The following is a 16,995-nucleotide window of genomic DNA, read 5'->3' as shown; positions in this document are numbered from 1 at the left end:
CTGGTGAATATGTCCATAAAAAATAAATTGCGTGCTTTTGGTGTCTCTGTGTAATCGTGACTTGAACTCTTTAGTGAAATCTGATTGTAGAAGCGTATTTGCATGTGCAGGATTTGAATGCTCCAAAGTTCAGGCACTCACGTCTTGCGAAGAGTGCGTTACAACGTCAAACTGTGCGTAAGACCTTATTGATCACATTCATTTGTCCCACGTAAATTGACTTCTGTTCTCCTGTCAATGAGTTTGTGTCTTGTTTGGTTTGTTCTTTGTCTTTAGTCCAATGAAGAACTGTCAGAGCTTTGGACACCGTTGGCACACCAAGGATGGAAACCTTGTACCGAATCTGATGGTGCCTCCAGTGAGTGTCTACAACCACGTCTTCTTATACATCTAAAATTTACATCTAGTTTCAAGGATTTCTGTAAGCAATAACTCGATTGAGCGTCAGCATGATCATGGTGTCTAACTTTCTAATGACTAATTACTGTTCCTTGCACTATGCAGCACTACCTGAAAAATCTGAGGGATACGTCCAAGTGTTCCTTGATGGAGGACTAAATCAACAGAGAATGGGGGTGCGTATCATATTTCCTTTGTTTTGATGGTTCATAGAAGCAACCTTAGTTATCAACTCCTTCGATTATAGAAACAAGCAGTTGACCTTCATTGGTAACATCTATATTTCTTGTAAAAGATCTGTGATGCAGTTGTCGTCGCCAAAATTCTGAATGCCACACTTGTGATCCCTCAGTTGGAAGTAAATCCTGTTTGGCAAGATTCAAGGTATCTTTAGTATATTTCTAAAATTGGTTTGCTTTCAACGTTTAAGTACATATACAAGTTATCCTCCATTTCTCTACAGCTCGTTCGAGGATATCTTTGATGTGGATCACTTCATCAACGTATTGAAAGATGACATCTCTGTAGTCAAAGAGTTGCCCGATGAATTCTCTTGGAGCACACGAGAGTACTATGGCGCAGCTATTCGACCTACAAGAATCAAGACTGCTCCAGTTCATGCTTCAGCAAATTGGTATTTAGAGAATGTGTCACCTGTACTGCAGAGGTTAGTCACATGATTGGTTTTCCTTGAGTGTTTTGCTGGAATATTGACATTGTTTAGTGTATTAATATATTATATATTGGTCAGTTATGGAATTGCTGCCATTGCACCATTTTCTCATCGACTGACATTCGACAACATGCCCAAGTACCTCCAACACCTACGGTGTAAAGTCAACTTTCAAGCATTGGCCTTTGTTCCTCACATCAGACATCTCGGAGATGCCATTATAAATCGCTTGAGGTATCCTAATGAAGAGAACATGGTTAGTGACAACTACCTTAGAGAGGTTACTGATCTTAAGCCCAAACAAGGAGCTGGCAAGTATGCTGTTCTTCATCTTCGCTTCGACAAGGTAAAAAAAACACCTTGCCGTTGTTGAACTAGCTATCCTGCTTGTCCCCCTATCTAATATTAGTACTTCCACTTCCGTGAAAAGATTGGTTTTCCTCTGATGCCCGTTAAAGGTCATACAACACTACGTATTGATGAACTTTGGACTTGCTATCTATCCAGGATATGGCTGCTCATTCAGCCTGTGATTTTGGTGGCGGCAAGGCTGAAAATTTGGCTCTAGCTAAATACAGGCAAGTAATTTGGGGAGGAAGAGTCATCAACTCTCAATTTACTGATGAAGAATTAAGGAGCCAAGGACGGTGCCCATTGACGCCCGAAGAAGTTGGATTGCTTCTGGCGGCCTTAGGATTCGACAACAGCACTCGCCTATATCTTGCCTCCCATAAGGTCTTCGCTAAGATTCTGCATTTACAGAACTATATGCGTTGCTTTAAGACTAAAATACTTGAAGTAAAGCCAATATCTTTGTGTCCTTAAGCTTTCCTTTCTTCATGTTTTTTATAGGTTTACGGTGGGGAACGCCGGGTTTCGGCCTTGAGAAGTTTGTTTCCTCTGATGGAAGACAAAAAGAGCCTTGCATCTTCTGAGGAAAGAGCTCTAATCAAAGGGAAAGCTTCCTTATTGGCTGCAGTTGACTATTATGTTGGTATGCACAGTGATATTTTCGTTTCCGCCTCCCCCGGAAATATGCACAATGCAATGGTAATCACTCAAATCTTTTCATCTTCTAGTTTCACTTTAGCTTGCTATACTGCCATTCAGAATCTACTACATAAAATACAAGTCATTTCTTTAAAACGTTGATATTAGATTCAAGTATATACACCGATAGTATGTGGTTTAACTTGTGCTAGCAGGTTAGTTACAATTCTTACCCGATCAGTCCTTTTTAGTCTGTCAAGTAAAGAGTTACACCTTGCTATCATTAGAAACAGCTCAATATTGAACTTATCACTTCGCCCTTAATGACATGGCTTTGTATCCACAGATAGTTAAAACCACAAGCTTCAAAAGTCGGCGTTGTTTCTTTGTCTATTCGAACATCTTCACATAATATGAAACGGAGGGAGTACAAATTAATAATTACTCTGTCCCCATTTATGTGATGCACTTTCTCTTTAGCACAACCTTCCTTTGCACGTTTCTTAACGTGAAATGGATGGAGGGAGCATATATTTATCCGTAATTGTTTGATAAGTTATTTTGGCTTGGTAATATTTGTTTCCCCAGTCAACGCGTAGAACTCAAAGGTTGCATTATTAGGCTGTATGTGGTCCACACACACAGCTAATGAATAATACACCTACCTTGTTGAAACTGACAGGTTGGACACAGAACATACAACAATATGAAGACAATAAGGCCAAACATGGCACTATTAGGCCAGCTTTTCTTGAACAAGACACTAACTTGGCCTGAGTTTCAACAATCAGTAATTGAAGGCCACCAAAACAGACAAGGCCAAATTCGACTCCGCAAACCCAAGCAATCACTCTATACATATCCTGCTCCTGATTGCATGTGCCAAGCTTGAGGGTTCTTACTAGTTCTTGTGGGGGTGGAGGGGTACCATAGATCTTAATTATTTGTTTGGACATCAAATTATTATTGTTTATTATGCCTATATAACAGTTATAAATAAGATGGCCACCCCTTTTGTTTGACTTATAGGGGATATATATTTATGTGTTACCACATGAATATTTACAGTAGGGGTGTGGAATATGTTGTACAATGTATGTATTGTTCCTTTGAAGAGTGCATATACAGATCAAGTAGTATTCTAGTCTTGACAGATAATATTTTACCATGTTATGTCAGTTGTTGTAGTTCATTTAAAAGGGTTTTTTTTTTTTTTTTTTTCATTTGGTTCATATAAGAAGAGGTTGATAATTAAAATTATCAAATGCAGCTAGACACAGAGATCAAAATTACATTACAAAATTACTCACAGTTCAATTTGATAATTAATTAGAAAACAAATGCAGCTAGACACACAGATCAAAATTACATTACAAAATTACTCACAGTTCAATTTGATAATTAATTAGAAAACAAAGTTAAATGAGTATATGTATTTCATTTTCAAGGAGGTTCATGACTAAGACTAGTAAAATGTTTGCTTTAGATTCTCAAAATTGTAATAGTAAATTTTATAATTTCAACTTCACTTGAAATAATAATAAAGATTGTGAAATATATATTTTTTTTTAAAAGAAAGGGAAAATTTTCAGCTTGAACTATACACGAAAAGACTGAGACACACCCGAACTTTAGGCTGGTCTTATTACCCCTAGACCAATTAAAATCGTATTTTTGACAACCTAAGTGTCTACATGGCACATACGTGGCATACATGTATGCCTACGTGGATCCTTCAATGTGTTGTGCTATGTAGGCACTAAGGTTGTCAAAAATACGGTTTTAATTAGTCTTGGACTAATTAAAATCATATTTTTGACAACCTTAGTGCCTACATGGCATACACACGTGTGCCTATGTGGACCCTTCAGTGTGTTGTGCCAGTAGACACTAAGGTTGTCAAAAATACGGTTTTAATTAGTTCAGAGGTAATAGGACCCTCCTAAAGTTCGGGTGTGTCTCACCTTTTTCGCATATAGTTCAAGGTGAAAATAGAGTATTTTCTCAAAAAAGAAATAATAAAGAAAGAAAAAGTTATCTAATTTAAACTAGAAATATTTTAGAACTTTTAATTAAACAATTCAAATTACATATTAATGAATAAAATTTTAGCAACAATATAGTAAATTTTATGATTTCAATTTTACTTGGAATAATATTGAAGATTGTGAAATACATTTAAAAAAAGAAAAATAATAAAGAAAGAAAAAGCTATCTAATTTAAACTAGAAATATTTTAGAACTTTAAATTAAACAACTCAAACTTCATATTAATAAATAAAGTTTTAGCAACAACATCCAAGTTAATATATTGCAAATAAATGTATAACATTTTATTTACTAGAATTAATCCTTACTTTTATTAATAATCGTATTAATATGTCAAGTTAAACGTTATGCGTCTTTTAAAAATATTACACCAAAAACTAATATACAACAGCCACAACCTGTAAATACTAAAGTTAGGGCAGGAGGTGAGATGAGATCGAGTCTGTTTGTTTAGTACATTTGGGCTGGCCGATTTGTGCACTTGGCCACAAACATCCATATTTCTTAAAAGCCCATTTTAAAAGTATTCTGTGAAAATTGAAACGAGTAGCCAGCTAGAAGGAGGAAAAAATAGATGTTACCAAAAAGAAATTCATACATAGAGTTCAACTTAATAAATCTTCAAATCAACAAGAAGAGATCGACACGAAATAAAGAAACATGCATACATAGAATTCGAATATTCAAAACAATAAAAACAGATCGACACAAAATAAAAAAACATGAATATATATAATGAATCTTCAAAACAACAAAAACAGATCGACACAAAATAAAAAACATGCATAGAGTTAGGAGTGGGCATGGTATGATATTTTAAACTTTCATACGATAAGTTCGATTTTCAGTATCTAAAAGAACAATACAATTACCATAACACAGTAGTTCGGTATGGTTCGGTATTTTTAAGTTCAATTTTGGTATTTTATGGTATGGTATTCGATAATCATACTTTATTTGATTTCGACTTACATATATTCATATAAAAAAAACTATATCTTTAAACATAAAAACCGTCTCAATCATATCAGTGAACAACTGTCTTTGTTAATCAATTATACAAAAACAACATTTCTATCGAGTAGTCCAAAATACAAATTCTGAATAACATTAACTAAACTTAAGCATGGTACTCTTAAATAATAATCTTCTGAAAAAATTTATTTTTGGATAAAAGTTATTTTTATGTTCAATTGACTAATGGATGATATATAAATATATTTAATAATCTTAAATATGATATATATGGATTTTATATATTATTAAAAAACCTGAATGAGGTATATGGTATTTCGGTATTTATTGCATAAATACCAAATGATTGTGTGATACCAAATGATTGTGTGACTTGTGGTTTTTCGTCCTCTCTTTTAGATTGTGCTTTAGATGAGACACTGCCTGTTTTCTCTCTAACATCTGACGGAGAAGTTGCCGAATTATCAACTACATTGGTCAAACGACCACTTCCCTGGTTTACTTTCTTAACTTGCTTGTTACTAGTGTTATTTAACGGACAAAAATAAGCAATACTACAAATAAAAGAAAACAAGTAGAACACATAGATTTTACGTGGAAATCCTTGACGTGAAAAATCACGGGCAGAGGAGGAGGAAATTCACTATAATAGAGAGGAGTACAAAGAGGAGACAAAAGTCTCAATGACGTAAAAAGCACCAAAAACAACCCACTAAACGCACTTATATAATATGTTTGAGACAGGTTTTGAAGTGTTCTTCACTGTTGCCTTACTTAGTTTTGGATCCGATGTTTTAGTGTCATCTTTGGATTCAGCAAATGCCCTTTGTCAACTTTTGGATCAATTTTCAAGTCAGAAATTGGCACATCCATACTATGTGAGTTAGCTGGAAGTGTTTCTTTGTTTTTAGGATGAGATGTAGGTCGTGAAAGGGTTTTCAATCATATTATGTTAAAAATACACTCCTATATTTATATATACAGATTACGTAAGTGTCCTAAATGAAAATATGTACAGAGAGTCCTACACCAAGTCATGAGAATAACAATCCTATGTATACTAATCCAACGTTATCTTCTTCAGTCCCCCTCAAGTTGAGCAGGGGTCTGGACTACTGTCAACTTGGACTGCAACTCAAGAAACCGTGACTTGGACAATTGCTTTGTCAATAGATCTGCAACTAGATCATGAGAACTGACATAACGAACTGAAAGAGTCTTAGCACGAACCTTGTCTAGAACAAAATGGAAATCAATCTCCATATGTTTCGTGCGAGAATGGAAAATGGGATTGGCTGTTAAGTATGTAGCACTTAAATTGTCACACCAGAGAATAGGTGTAGAAGAGGTAAAGTTGCCAATTTCTTGCAGCAAAAACTCCACCCAAGTAATTTCTGAAGTTGCAGCAACTAGTGCTTTATACTCGGCCGCAGTGCTTGATCGGGATACCGCTTTTTGCTTCCTTGATGACCATGAAATCAAATGATTACCGAAGTATATAGCAGATCTAGTGGTGGATTTCCTATCATCCACATCTCACCCCCAATCGGAATCGGCATAGCCATGAAGTAATGTAGTAGATCGAAGTGAAAAGAACAGACCATGAGCTAATGAACCTTTAGTATAATGCAGTATACGTTTCACTGCCACCCAATGAGTATCCATAGGACAATGCATGAATTGAGAAACTTTATTCACTACATACGCCAAATCTGGACGCGTGAAGGTCAAGTACTGCAGCCCACCAACTATGCTACGATACAACGTCGGATCATTGAATGGAACACCTCCAGATGATGAAAGCTTGGAAGATGGGTAAATAGGAGTGTTAACAGGACTGCAAGACTCCATCTAGACACGTTGAAGGAGCTCCTCACCATATTTTCTTTGAGATAAAAACAAACCTTCACTAGTTCTAGTTGCTGATACACCCAAAAAATAAGAAAGAGACCCCAAATCACGTACAACAAATTGGGATTGGAGGTGCGCAACCAAAGACTTAATATGGGCAGGATTATTGCCAAGCACCAAAATATCATCCACATATATCAGACAAAAAATCTTGTCACTCAGAGTAGACATATAAAACAAAGAACTGTCCGTCTTAGAACCCGAGAATCCTAGTGAAGTGAGAGCTTTAGTAAATCGCTTGTTCCACATTCGAGGAGCTTGTTTGAGACCATATAGGGATCTTTTGAGAAGACACACATGGTCTGCGCGAGAGGGATTACAAAACTAGGAGGTTGAGACATATAAACAACCTAATCCAAGTTATCATGAAGAAAAGCATTGAAGATATCCAACTGTGTGATATGCCAACCATTAGTTACGGCCAAGGATAACAACAACCGAATCGTGGATGGCTTAACTACGGGACTAAATGTATCCACAAAATCAATCCCAGAACGTTGGTGATACCCTTTGGTGACAATTCGTGCCTTGTAACGGTCTAACGAACCATCAACCTTCATTTTTGTCTTAAACACCCATCGACAACCAATGATATTTTGAGTTGGGGATGAAGGAACAAGCTGCCAGGTTCCATTGCGTATTAATGCATTGTATTCATCAGCCATAGCACGCCGCCAATGCTCATGCTTAACAGCCTGAGAGTAGCAAGAAGGTTCCGTAAAGGCTGGAGTAACCACAGACATAAAAAATGGTTGCTGGGGCTTTAAAGAACCAGTTTGAACTCGAGTGACCATACGCCGAGCAGGTGATGAGTGTGGCAACTGAGGTGGTGGTGACTCATGTGGTGCGGCCGAATTTGAAGGCGGAACATCAACAGGCAGAGGCTATGAAGGTGTCAGGGATACAGGCAGCTCGGCTACTGGTGATGTAAGGGACTGATCTGATTCGAAGTGATCTGGTAAAGGGACTGGTCTGGAAGGTTTAGAAAGAAAATTATTTGGAGATGAAGGTATTGTAGGAGAAAGAGGCAGTTGTAGGGTGAGAGGATCTGCGGTATTATTGGTTGATTTCATGGGCACCAACGCATCCTGCAAAGAAAAAGGAAACACAGATTCATCAAAAACTACATGACGTGAATACAAAAGATTTTGAAGAAAGAGGATCATAACATTTATATCCTTTATGAAGTTTACTGTATCCCAAGGATACACAGGGTTTAGATCGAGGTGATAATTTGTTCTTGGTGTAGGGACGAAGCCAAGGAAAACACATACAACCAAAAACACACAATAGAGAATTGTCCGGATCCTTTTGAAAAAGTGCATAAAAAGGTTATTGATTTTTGGAAAAAAGCTCAACTATGCACTATGATAAATGACTCATTTATGTCATCCGTTAAAAGTTGAGTTCATTCATGCCATTGCTATTATAAAACTGGTCCATCCATGCCATTACTTTTTAACGGTGATTTTCTAAAAAACTGCTTTGCCACATGGCCTCTTATTAGAGGTCCACGTCATTTTTTTTTTAGTTTTGATCTATTAAGAAGAATTTACCCACACCCAACCTATCACCTTAACCCACTTTAATATTACTCTTAATTTTAACCTAGATTTAAACATATGACCACAACTTTTAATTAGGAAGAATACCTAAAAATTCCTTCTAAATTTGAATTATAAGTTTTATAATTTAATTATTGGTAGTCTTAATTATTTCGTGAATTTGGCTATTTGGTAGCCTTTATATTCTTTAACGTGGACGAGACGTAGATCATAACTTTTTTCTGCGTGGGTGGATTCTTTAATATATACATTAAAGATCCATTAATATACACATAAATAGTGTCTGCGTGAGTAGGTATCAAACAACACTAAAAAATATTTGGACTGAAAACACCCTACGTACCTGGATGGTGGTCTTTTATTTATTTTATATTTTTTTAAACTCTAACACGCGTAAAAATAAATTATGCTCTACGTCTCGTCCACGTTAAAGAGTATAAAGGCTACCAAATAGCCAAGTCCACGAAATAATTAAGACTACCAATAATTCAATTATACAACTTATAATCCAAATTTAGAAGGAATTTTTAGGTATTCTTCCTAACTAAAAGTTGTGGTCCTTCATGTATGTGGTATTCTCTTCGTCCTAAATTATGTGATGATGTTCGGATTTCGAGAGAGTCAAAGCAAATTATTTTTTAATCACAATTTATTCATTTGCCATTTTAAATTATTAATTATTCTAACCTATATTATTTTAAACGTAGTATTCAAGTATGTAAATTTCATGTTTGAAGACTAAATGATTATATATATGTTTAAATCTAGGGTCAAAATTAAGAGTAATATTAAAGTGGGTTAAGGTGATAGGTTGGGTGTGGGTGAATTTGAATCAAAACTTAAAAAAAATAAAATTAAAAATTTAAAAAATGACGTGGACCTCTAATAAGAGGCCACATGTCAAAGCATTTTTTTTTGAAAACCACCGTTAAAAAGTAATGGCATGGATGAACCGATTTTATAACGGTGATGACATGAATGAGCCCAATTTTTAACGGATGGCATAAATGAGCCATTTCTGATAGTTCAGTGACATATTTGAGCCTTTTCCCTTGATTTTTCAACCGTGGTGTGGGTAATCTGTTAACGACAATTTCAAATGCATTTGTCCAAAAATGAGAAAGAACACTGGCATGGAGTAATAATGCTCTACTAGTCTCGATAATATGCCTATGTTTACGTTTTGCACAACCATTTTGTACGAGAGTGTAAAGACAGGAAACACGTTGTGTAATTCCATTAGTACGTAAATAATTGGTCAATGCTTGAAACTCCCCTCCCCAGTCAGCTTGGAGACATTTAATAGGGCGACCAAAGTATTGTTCAACTAGACCGCAAAATTGAATAAAAACGAACAAAACTTCAGATTTAAAGCGAAGAAAATAAATCCAAGTATATTTACTAAAATGATAAAAAAAGATCACATAATAACGATAACCATCATTAAAAACAACTGGGGCAGGTCCCAAACATCAACAAATTAAATCAAGAGGGCCAGAAGCCTGAAAACTAGACTCACTAAAAGAAATCTTATGACTTTACTAACAACACAAGTAGTGCACAAACTAGAAAATTTACTAGACTGTAAAACAGTAGATGATAATGCTTGACCAACGGTAGGATAAGATGCATGTTCTAGATGAGCATGCCAAACACCAAGAGAAACTTCAAAGGAAACTGGAGAAGATAGTCTTTTCACAGGAAGCAAGTATAGTCCTCTGTTAGTCCGCCTTCTGTGCAGTGGTACCCTCATTGCCAAATCCTTAATCAAAAAATGGTTAGGAAAAAATTCAACGGAAACATTGTTAGATGTAGTAAAAGAACTAATGGAAATTAAATTTTGAGTAGCAGTAGGAACGTGAAGAATATCGTCAAGTTTGAATTTTTTGTCAGAAGCAACAATAGAGCTTGCACCTACATGAGAGATTGGTAATTTCGAGTCATTACCTAGAGTTACTTCCTCGGGGCCTTGATATTCAGAGTGAATGACAAGGTTATCAAGATCAGATTTCAGATGATGTGTGGTTCCACTATCCATCAACCAATTTTGAGTAGGTGAATTTTGGGTAGTCGCAAGGTTAGAAACGGGTCGTCCAGACACCCGAGTGCCATTCGATGTCTGGGCTGATAAGCAAACTCATGCGATATGGCCTTTTCCTTCACAATCATGACAAATAATTATTGACGTGTCGAAAGTTGAAGACGAGCTATTGGAGGATTAAGTGGTGCTCTAGGAACCATGTTGTTGAGTCATCAGAGAAAAATCATGATTTTGAGAACGTCCACGGCCCCTGTTACCTCTACCACGACTGGGGGCAAAGGAACTCTGAGTGTAGTGTGCTGTGGGTGCTATAAAGCCTAGTCTCTCTTTAATTGATGTTCTTCATTCAACAATAATCCATATAAAGCATCAAACGAGATATCCTCTTGACGCGACTCAAGCAATCTTGTAAAGGGACGGTAGGCTGGTCCCAATCCAGCAAGGACGAATTCGACTAAATCATCATTATCAACAGGATGCTGCAATGCAACCAACTTGTCTGCAATTCCTTTCGCCTTTTGCACATAAGACTCTATACTGATATTGTCTCTATGCATTGTGTGTAGTTGTGTTTTCAACTCACTAATTTGAGGCTTTGAACCTAAAGCATAGGCAGCAACCAATTTGTTCCAAGATGTTCGGGCAATCTTAGCACCAACTAGTTGGGGTAATATTCCTTTAGATACGGAAGCAACGATCCAACTTAACACAAGTTTGATCTTCTCTAACCCAAACAGGATAGGCTGGGTTCGGTTGGTTATCGGACAGAAACTGATCCGGAATCACCTGACTACCATCAATACGATAAGTCCACAACCTCGAACATCGGAAGGAATTGTGTCTTCCACAACAAAAAATTTGACTATGTAAGTTTCAGAGGTAAATTGTGTCTTCCCCAACAAAAAATTTGACTATGTAAGTTTCAGAGGTAACTGGTGAGCAAGACTAGGAGATGGTAGAGTGGTGATTATGGAAGTCAGTGTTCCAACAGGTGTTCCCGACAAGGAGGAACTTGCTGAGATGGTTTCATCCGCCATTGATGTTGTTGTAAAACCTCTGGTAGGAATAGTTTGGGTTGTCTTAACCTCTTAGTAAATACACTCCCATATTTATATATACAGATCACGTAAGTATCCATGTACAGAGAGTCCTACACTAAGTCATCTACTGAGAATAACAATCCTATGTAAACTAATCCAACGTCATCCTTCTTCAGGTCCAACTCTTGGTCTCAACCTTGCTGTCAGGTGTTGGTTTCATTGTAGCCTTTTCCTTGGTATCTTCTTCACCATTCACACGAACTGGCCGACCTTTTGAGCGATCTTCCCATTGATATTATAAGATGGCTCAATCAGTAGCAATGGATGAGTTGATGCTACTGCACGATTGAAGGCAGAATCATATGGCATGTTTTCCAAGTCAGCATCACTATATATTTTCTGAACCGTATGGATGGGAATGGCAAGCCTAGCTAGCTCAGTGATGTCGAATAACTCTGAGAAGATCTAAGAGAAATAGCTCCTAATATCATCCTTTACTTCTGTTTCATTACCTCTGAGTTTTGATTATTGTCCTCCTTATCTGCAATAAGATTCTTAGTTTTAATTTCTTTCCAAACCTCAAGATCTCCAACAATCTCCCCACTTGCTAATTATTTTTTGTGCAAACAGATTTTACCTCCTACTGCTGTTGCTGTTTTTGTGGATGATTCTGCTGATGTTTTTGTCAACCTACACCACCACTATCAACACTACGATGCTCCTTTGCCACTGATCTTAATTCTGGATGCAACACCCTACAATTCTCCCTACAGTGCCCTTGAAGCTTGCACTCTAGCAATCACTCTATACATATCCTGCTCCTAATTGCATGAGCAAGTTTGAAGTTCTTACTTCTTGTGGGAGGTTGGGAAGACCAAGTAGATTAATTATTTGGACATCAAATTATTGTTTATTATGCTTGTATAATAGGTATAAATAAGATTGCCACCACCTTTCTGTTCGCGATTTATAGGGGATATATATTTGTGTTACCACATGAGATTTATGGCAGGGGTGTGGAATATGTTGTACAATCTATGTATTACTCCTATGAAGAGTGCAAATACAGTATTCTAGTCTTGGCAAATATATTTACTATGTTGTGTCAGTTCTTTAGTTCATTTAAAAGGGTGTTTTTGTTACATTTGATTCATATAGAAAGAGCTGGATTATTAAGTATCAAAAGCAGCTAGCTAATGAATTTGAATTTCCTAGATTGATTGGATTGATTACATATTTTCTGCTTAAGTTTGAATTCAGTTTTACTCTCTAATTCAAATATAGCCGTTGGAAAACCTCAATATCTACTTAAAGGTGCAAATTGCACATATATCCGTATTCATATTCGATGGTCAGAAAGATTACCTAGGAATTCAAAATATGGATGAGATACAAGAGGAATTAAGAAATAGCTTCGTAAAGATACATAATATTTTTGATAAATATGCTTTTTCACATTACTTGATTCAACAATGAAACTCAAAAATGCTTTTTCACATTACTTGATTCAACACACGAACATTTATGAAACTCATGGAATGGACGAGATAAACAAGCAAAAAACCTACCGTTCAATTTTACACTACAATATTACATTCAAACGATAAAACTTCACCAGTTAAAAAAGAATTACACTACAATATTACATTCAAACGATAAAACTTCACCAGTTAAAAAAGAATCACACACAGATTCAAACGATAAAACTTCACCAGTTAAAAAAGAATCACACACAGATTCAAACGATAAAACTTCACCAGTTAAAAAAGAATCACACGTATAATACAATTCCATATTTTCAAACGATAAGACTTTACCAGTTAAAAAAAAATCACACGTATAATAATCACACGTATAATACAGTTCCACATTTTCAAAGATCAAAATTACTCTAATTTTTTCTATTATTGAATTTTGCTCTATCTAATTGGTGTTTGCTATCAATTTGTGATGCAGGAGCAGGAGAGTGCCAGTTCTTCTAATGTTGAACTTGAGTTATTATGGTCTTCCTCACAGCCACAGTAGCTACCTCTCTGATTCGACAAGAGGCCTAAAATATATAAACATAAATACAAATATAATATTGTAATAATGTAGAGTTATGTTTTTTGTTCTTGTGTATTGGTTATTTTTGGTCTAGTATTTCTAAAACACACATAACGTTTAACTTCACATATTAATGTGATTATTAATAAAAGTATTCTAGTTAATAAAATGTTAGCCATTTATTTGGAATATATTACCTTGGATATTGTTATTAAAACTTTATTTATTAATATGAAGTTTGAATTGTTTAATTCAAAGCTTTACAATATTGGCTGATGTTCTTTCTAATCTTGCGATGAGCTTTAGCCGTTTTTTATTGCCGGGAACTCAAGTGGAAGACCACTTCCATTGTCCGAAAGCCTTATCATTGGAAGGAAACTGGCGATTAGCAGTGAATAAGATCAATCCTCCATGTATAACTTTTTCTTTCTTTAATTCTTTCTTATTTTAGATAATTTTTTTAAACATATTTCACTACCTTTAATTATTATTTCAAGTTAAGTTAAAATCATAAAATTTACTATTAAAATTTTTGGGGCCTCAAAAGTTTTGTAAATATAAAGCAAACACTTTACTAACCTTAAGTTACAATATCCAGTTTACTCCAAGCTAAAGTTTTTAAGGGTTGAAAAGAAGAGCACAAAGATTAAAGATAACATAATAAGATCTAACAATCCCTTGACTCATCTAACATGCTTACTAGCAAATATTCAAGATACTAAAACACAAACTAATTAGGACTAGGAGGTTTTAGAGTAACTTACACAAATTGCATGAGTTAAGGAGCCAACAATACTTTTTATCATAACTTTGCTTAATTACATAAAATTTCGAAAATCGTCTTGTGATACATAATTTAGGCTTTGATATGATAGAATTTCTGATTGTATTATTATTGAAAATACACTGCAATATATACATACAGATCACGTAAGAGTCCTAGACTAACCAATGTACAGAGAGTCAGAGAGTCCTAGACTAAGTCATGTACAGAGAATAACAATCCTATGCAAACTAAGCCACAATGAGCGTTATTGTAACACCCCGCATTTCGGGCTAGAACGAAAACCGTCATTCCTTCGCGTAGATGTTTCAAAATCCATAAATTCGATGTACATATAGTGTTTTAATCAATTATGTTGTGTGTGAATTTAGTTGAGCATGAGTCGAGATCATAGAGGTCTCTTAACTCAAGGACTAGTTGAAAGCTTTCCTATTGTTCGAGTTTTAGTGAGCGTCGAAACTTGGGTCAACTTCAATCGGCCATAACTCTTTGTATATGATGAACTGGGTGACCTACTATATATAAAATGAAAGTTATTTGAGTCCTCTTTCCAACGCCACCAATTTTTCTAAAATTCAATTTCAGAGAAAAAAGTTATACCCATTTTACTCCAGCATATCAGCCTGACAACTGGGTGACGACAATCTTGTCACAAATCTGACGACTTGTCAGAATATGTTGTCAGCCTTAGGCAGAAACCCATCAATTTCAGCTCCCAGGTGACGACAAAAGCTGACGACTTGTCACAGATCTGATGTCTTGTCAGCCTTGGTCGTCAGCCAAGAATTTCAGCAACTGGGAAGTGATTTCGTAGGGGTATTTTGGTCTTTCCCTCACTCCAAAAACCTTTCACACGAATTAAATCACCCCTTAAGTGTTATTAATCAGTCATTATCAGTTTTACAACATCAAAAACTTCCTCTTCACTGTCAAAATAAGATCAAATTAGGGTTTTCTCCAAGAACAAGAAATTCAAGAAAATCGAGCCTTAAGTTCAATATTTTCAAGAAACAAATCAAGATCCGGGTTTCATCTATCAAGATCTAGGTTCCATCTTTCAGATCTTATAATTTAAGGTACGTGGGGTTTATCCTAAAAACTACATGGGCTTGGAAACACTAGAACATGATTTAAAGATTTTCAAGCATGATTTTAGAAAAAGGGTTTTGAAATACATGATTTTATTATGCATTATAAATGTTTAAATGCATTGTTGATTTGGCCCTTAGGCCTTTCCCCCTAAGTTGATTTACATGTATACGTATATATATAAAATTTGAGGTTTAAGATTGTCTGAGAGCATAAATTATGGACTCCCTCTCTTATGATAAATTAAAGATTTTGGTTTTGTTGGAAAAGAGTTGAAATGCATGTCTGTGATTTGAAAGATGTTTTCTCAATGTCATAGTATTTGACACATTGATTTAGAATTATTGAGAGGGTGTCTTGAGATAACTATGTTTTGTATTAAAGGGAAGAATTGCATGAGATGGAGACTTTGGACATGACCACCATTGTTTGTTAAATTGTTGATAAAGAGAATTGCTTGCGTGGTTTTACATGAATTTTAAAGCATGAGTTCCTTGAACGAATTGTTGTTATGGTGGTCCTGAATTTCATGATTTGAAAATAGAGATATAAATCACTATAAATGGCTCAGAGAATGTGACTTACAAGTCAATGGTATGACGATACCATACATGTGTATATGCCATGACAGAGTTAAAGATTTCAGAGTATGTTTTCAGAGCATGCATGTTTAAAGAACTAAAAATAGGCATAAAGACGGTTAGGTGGTTACCCTAAGAAGGCATGAGTTCAAGTAACTCTTAACATGAAATCGTATTTGCCGATACGGGTAGATTATTATTGTACGCTGACGACAGCCGTGTGGCGTAGTAGATTTAGAGACTCCGACCCTTGCGGTACACTTGGTTTGGGGGCTTAGCTGCCGAGTTAATGGCAGATCTCATATAGCCCATAAGATTACAGATTGTAAGGTACACCACCTAGCGCAGAAGTAAGACAAAGAGTGTCACAGATTTCAGATGTTTCACAAAGTCTTTTAAAATGCCCATGTGATTTCTTACTATATGATATGTTTATGAACTGATTTAAATATGTTGAATATAAATGATTATTTTAGATTTTCTCTGCGTACCAGTACATCTGTATTGACCCCCTACCTCCCAGGTTCGGAGGCTCAGTCTAAGGGTCTGGCTAATCAGTAGAGTATTACAGAGAGAAGTGATCCGTGCAGTGGTGAGCCTTCTTTGTTCCAGAAGTCTTGTTATTTTAAATCATGTTATTCCGTTGTTTTGGTCTACTGGGGGGTCTTATCCCAGTTTTTAGAACAGTTTTAAGATGTAGTAGAGATTTTGCAGACTGAGTCAGATCTTATTTAGATGTTTTGAATTGCAGTTTTCTTTCTTATGGCTTGAAACCTAGAGTTAATGACCATGTTTTTGTATCAGATTATATTTCCGCATTTCCTTTTATGATATGAATGTTGTGCATGATTA

General features: G+C 35.7%; 1 protein-coding gene across 1 annotated transcript in view; it reads left to right on the top strand.

Annotated features, from left to right (window-relative positions):
• Positions 1–3,235, top strand: part of LOC107850494 (O-fucosyltransferase 39) — a 5,619-nt gene extending 2,384 nt beyond the window's left edge. The window contains exons 2-10 of the mRNA XM_016695065.2: positions 111–173; positions 277–358; positions 505–575; positions 695–783; positions 863–1,066; positions 1,151–1,418; positions 1,580–1,807; positions 1,925–2,122; positions 2,745–3,235. Coding sequence (XP_016550551.1) covers positions 111–173; positions 277–358; positions 505–575; positions 695–783; positions 863–1,066; positions 1,151–1,418; positions 1,580–1,807; positions 1,925–2,122; positions 2,745–2,954 — 1,413 coding nt within the window. The 3' untranslated portion in view covers positions 2,955–3,235. The remainder of the gene's footprint in view (positions 1–110; positions 174–276; positions 359–504; positions 576–694; positions 784–862; positions 1,067–1,150; positions 1,419–1,579; positions 1,808–1,924; positions 2,123–2,744) is intronic.
• The last annotated feature ends 13,760 nt before the right edge of the window (positions 3,236–16,995 follow it).

This window comes from Capsicum annuum, chromosome 12 (genome assembly GCF_002878395.1).
Source record: "Capsicum annuum cultivar UCD-10X-F1 chromosome 12, UCD10Xv1.1, whole genome shotgun sequence".
Taxonomy (NCBI): domain Eukaryota; kingdom Viridiplantae; phylum Streptophyta; class Magnoliopsida; order Solanales; family Solanaceae; genus Capsicum; species Capsicum annuum.
The sequence above is the reverse complement of the archived record's forward strand: the minus strand, read 5'-3'. Positions and strand labels throughout refer to the sequence as shown.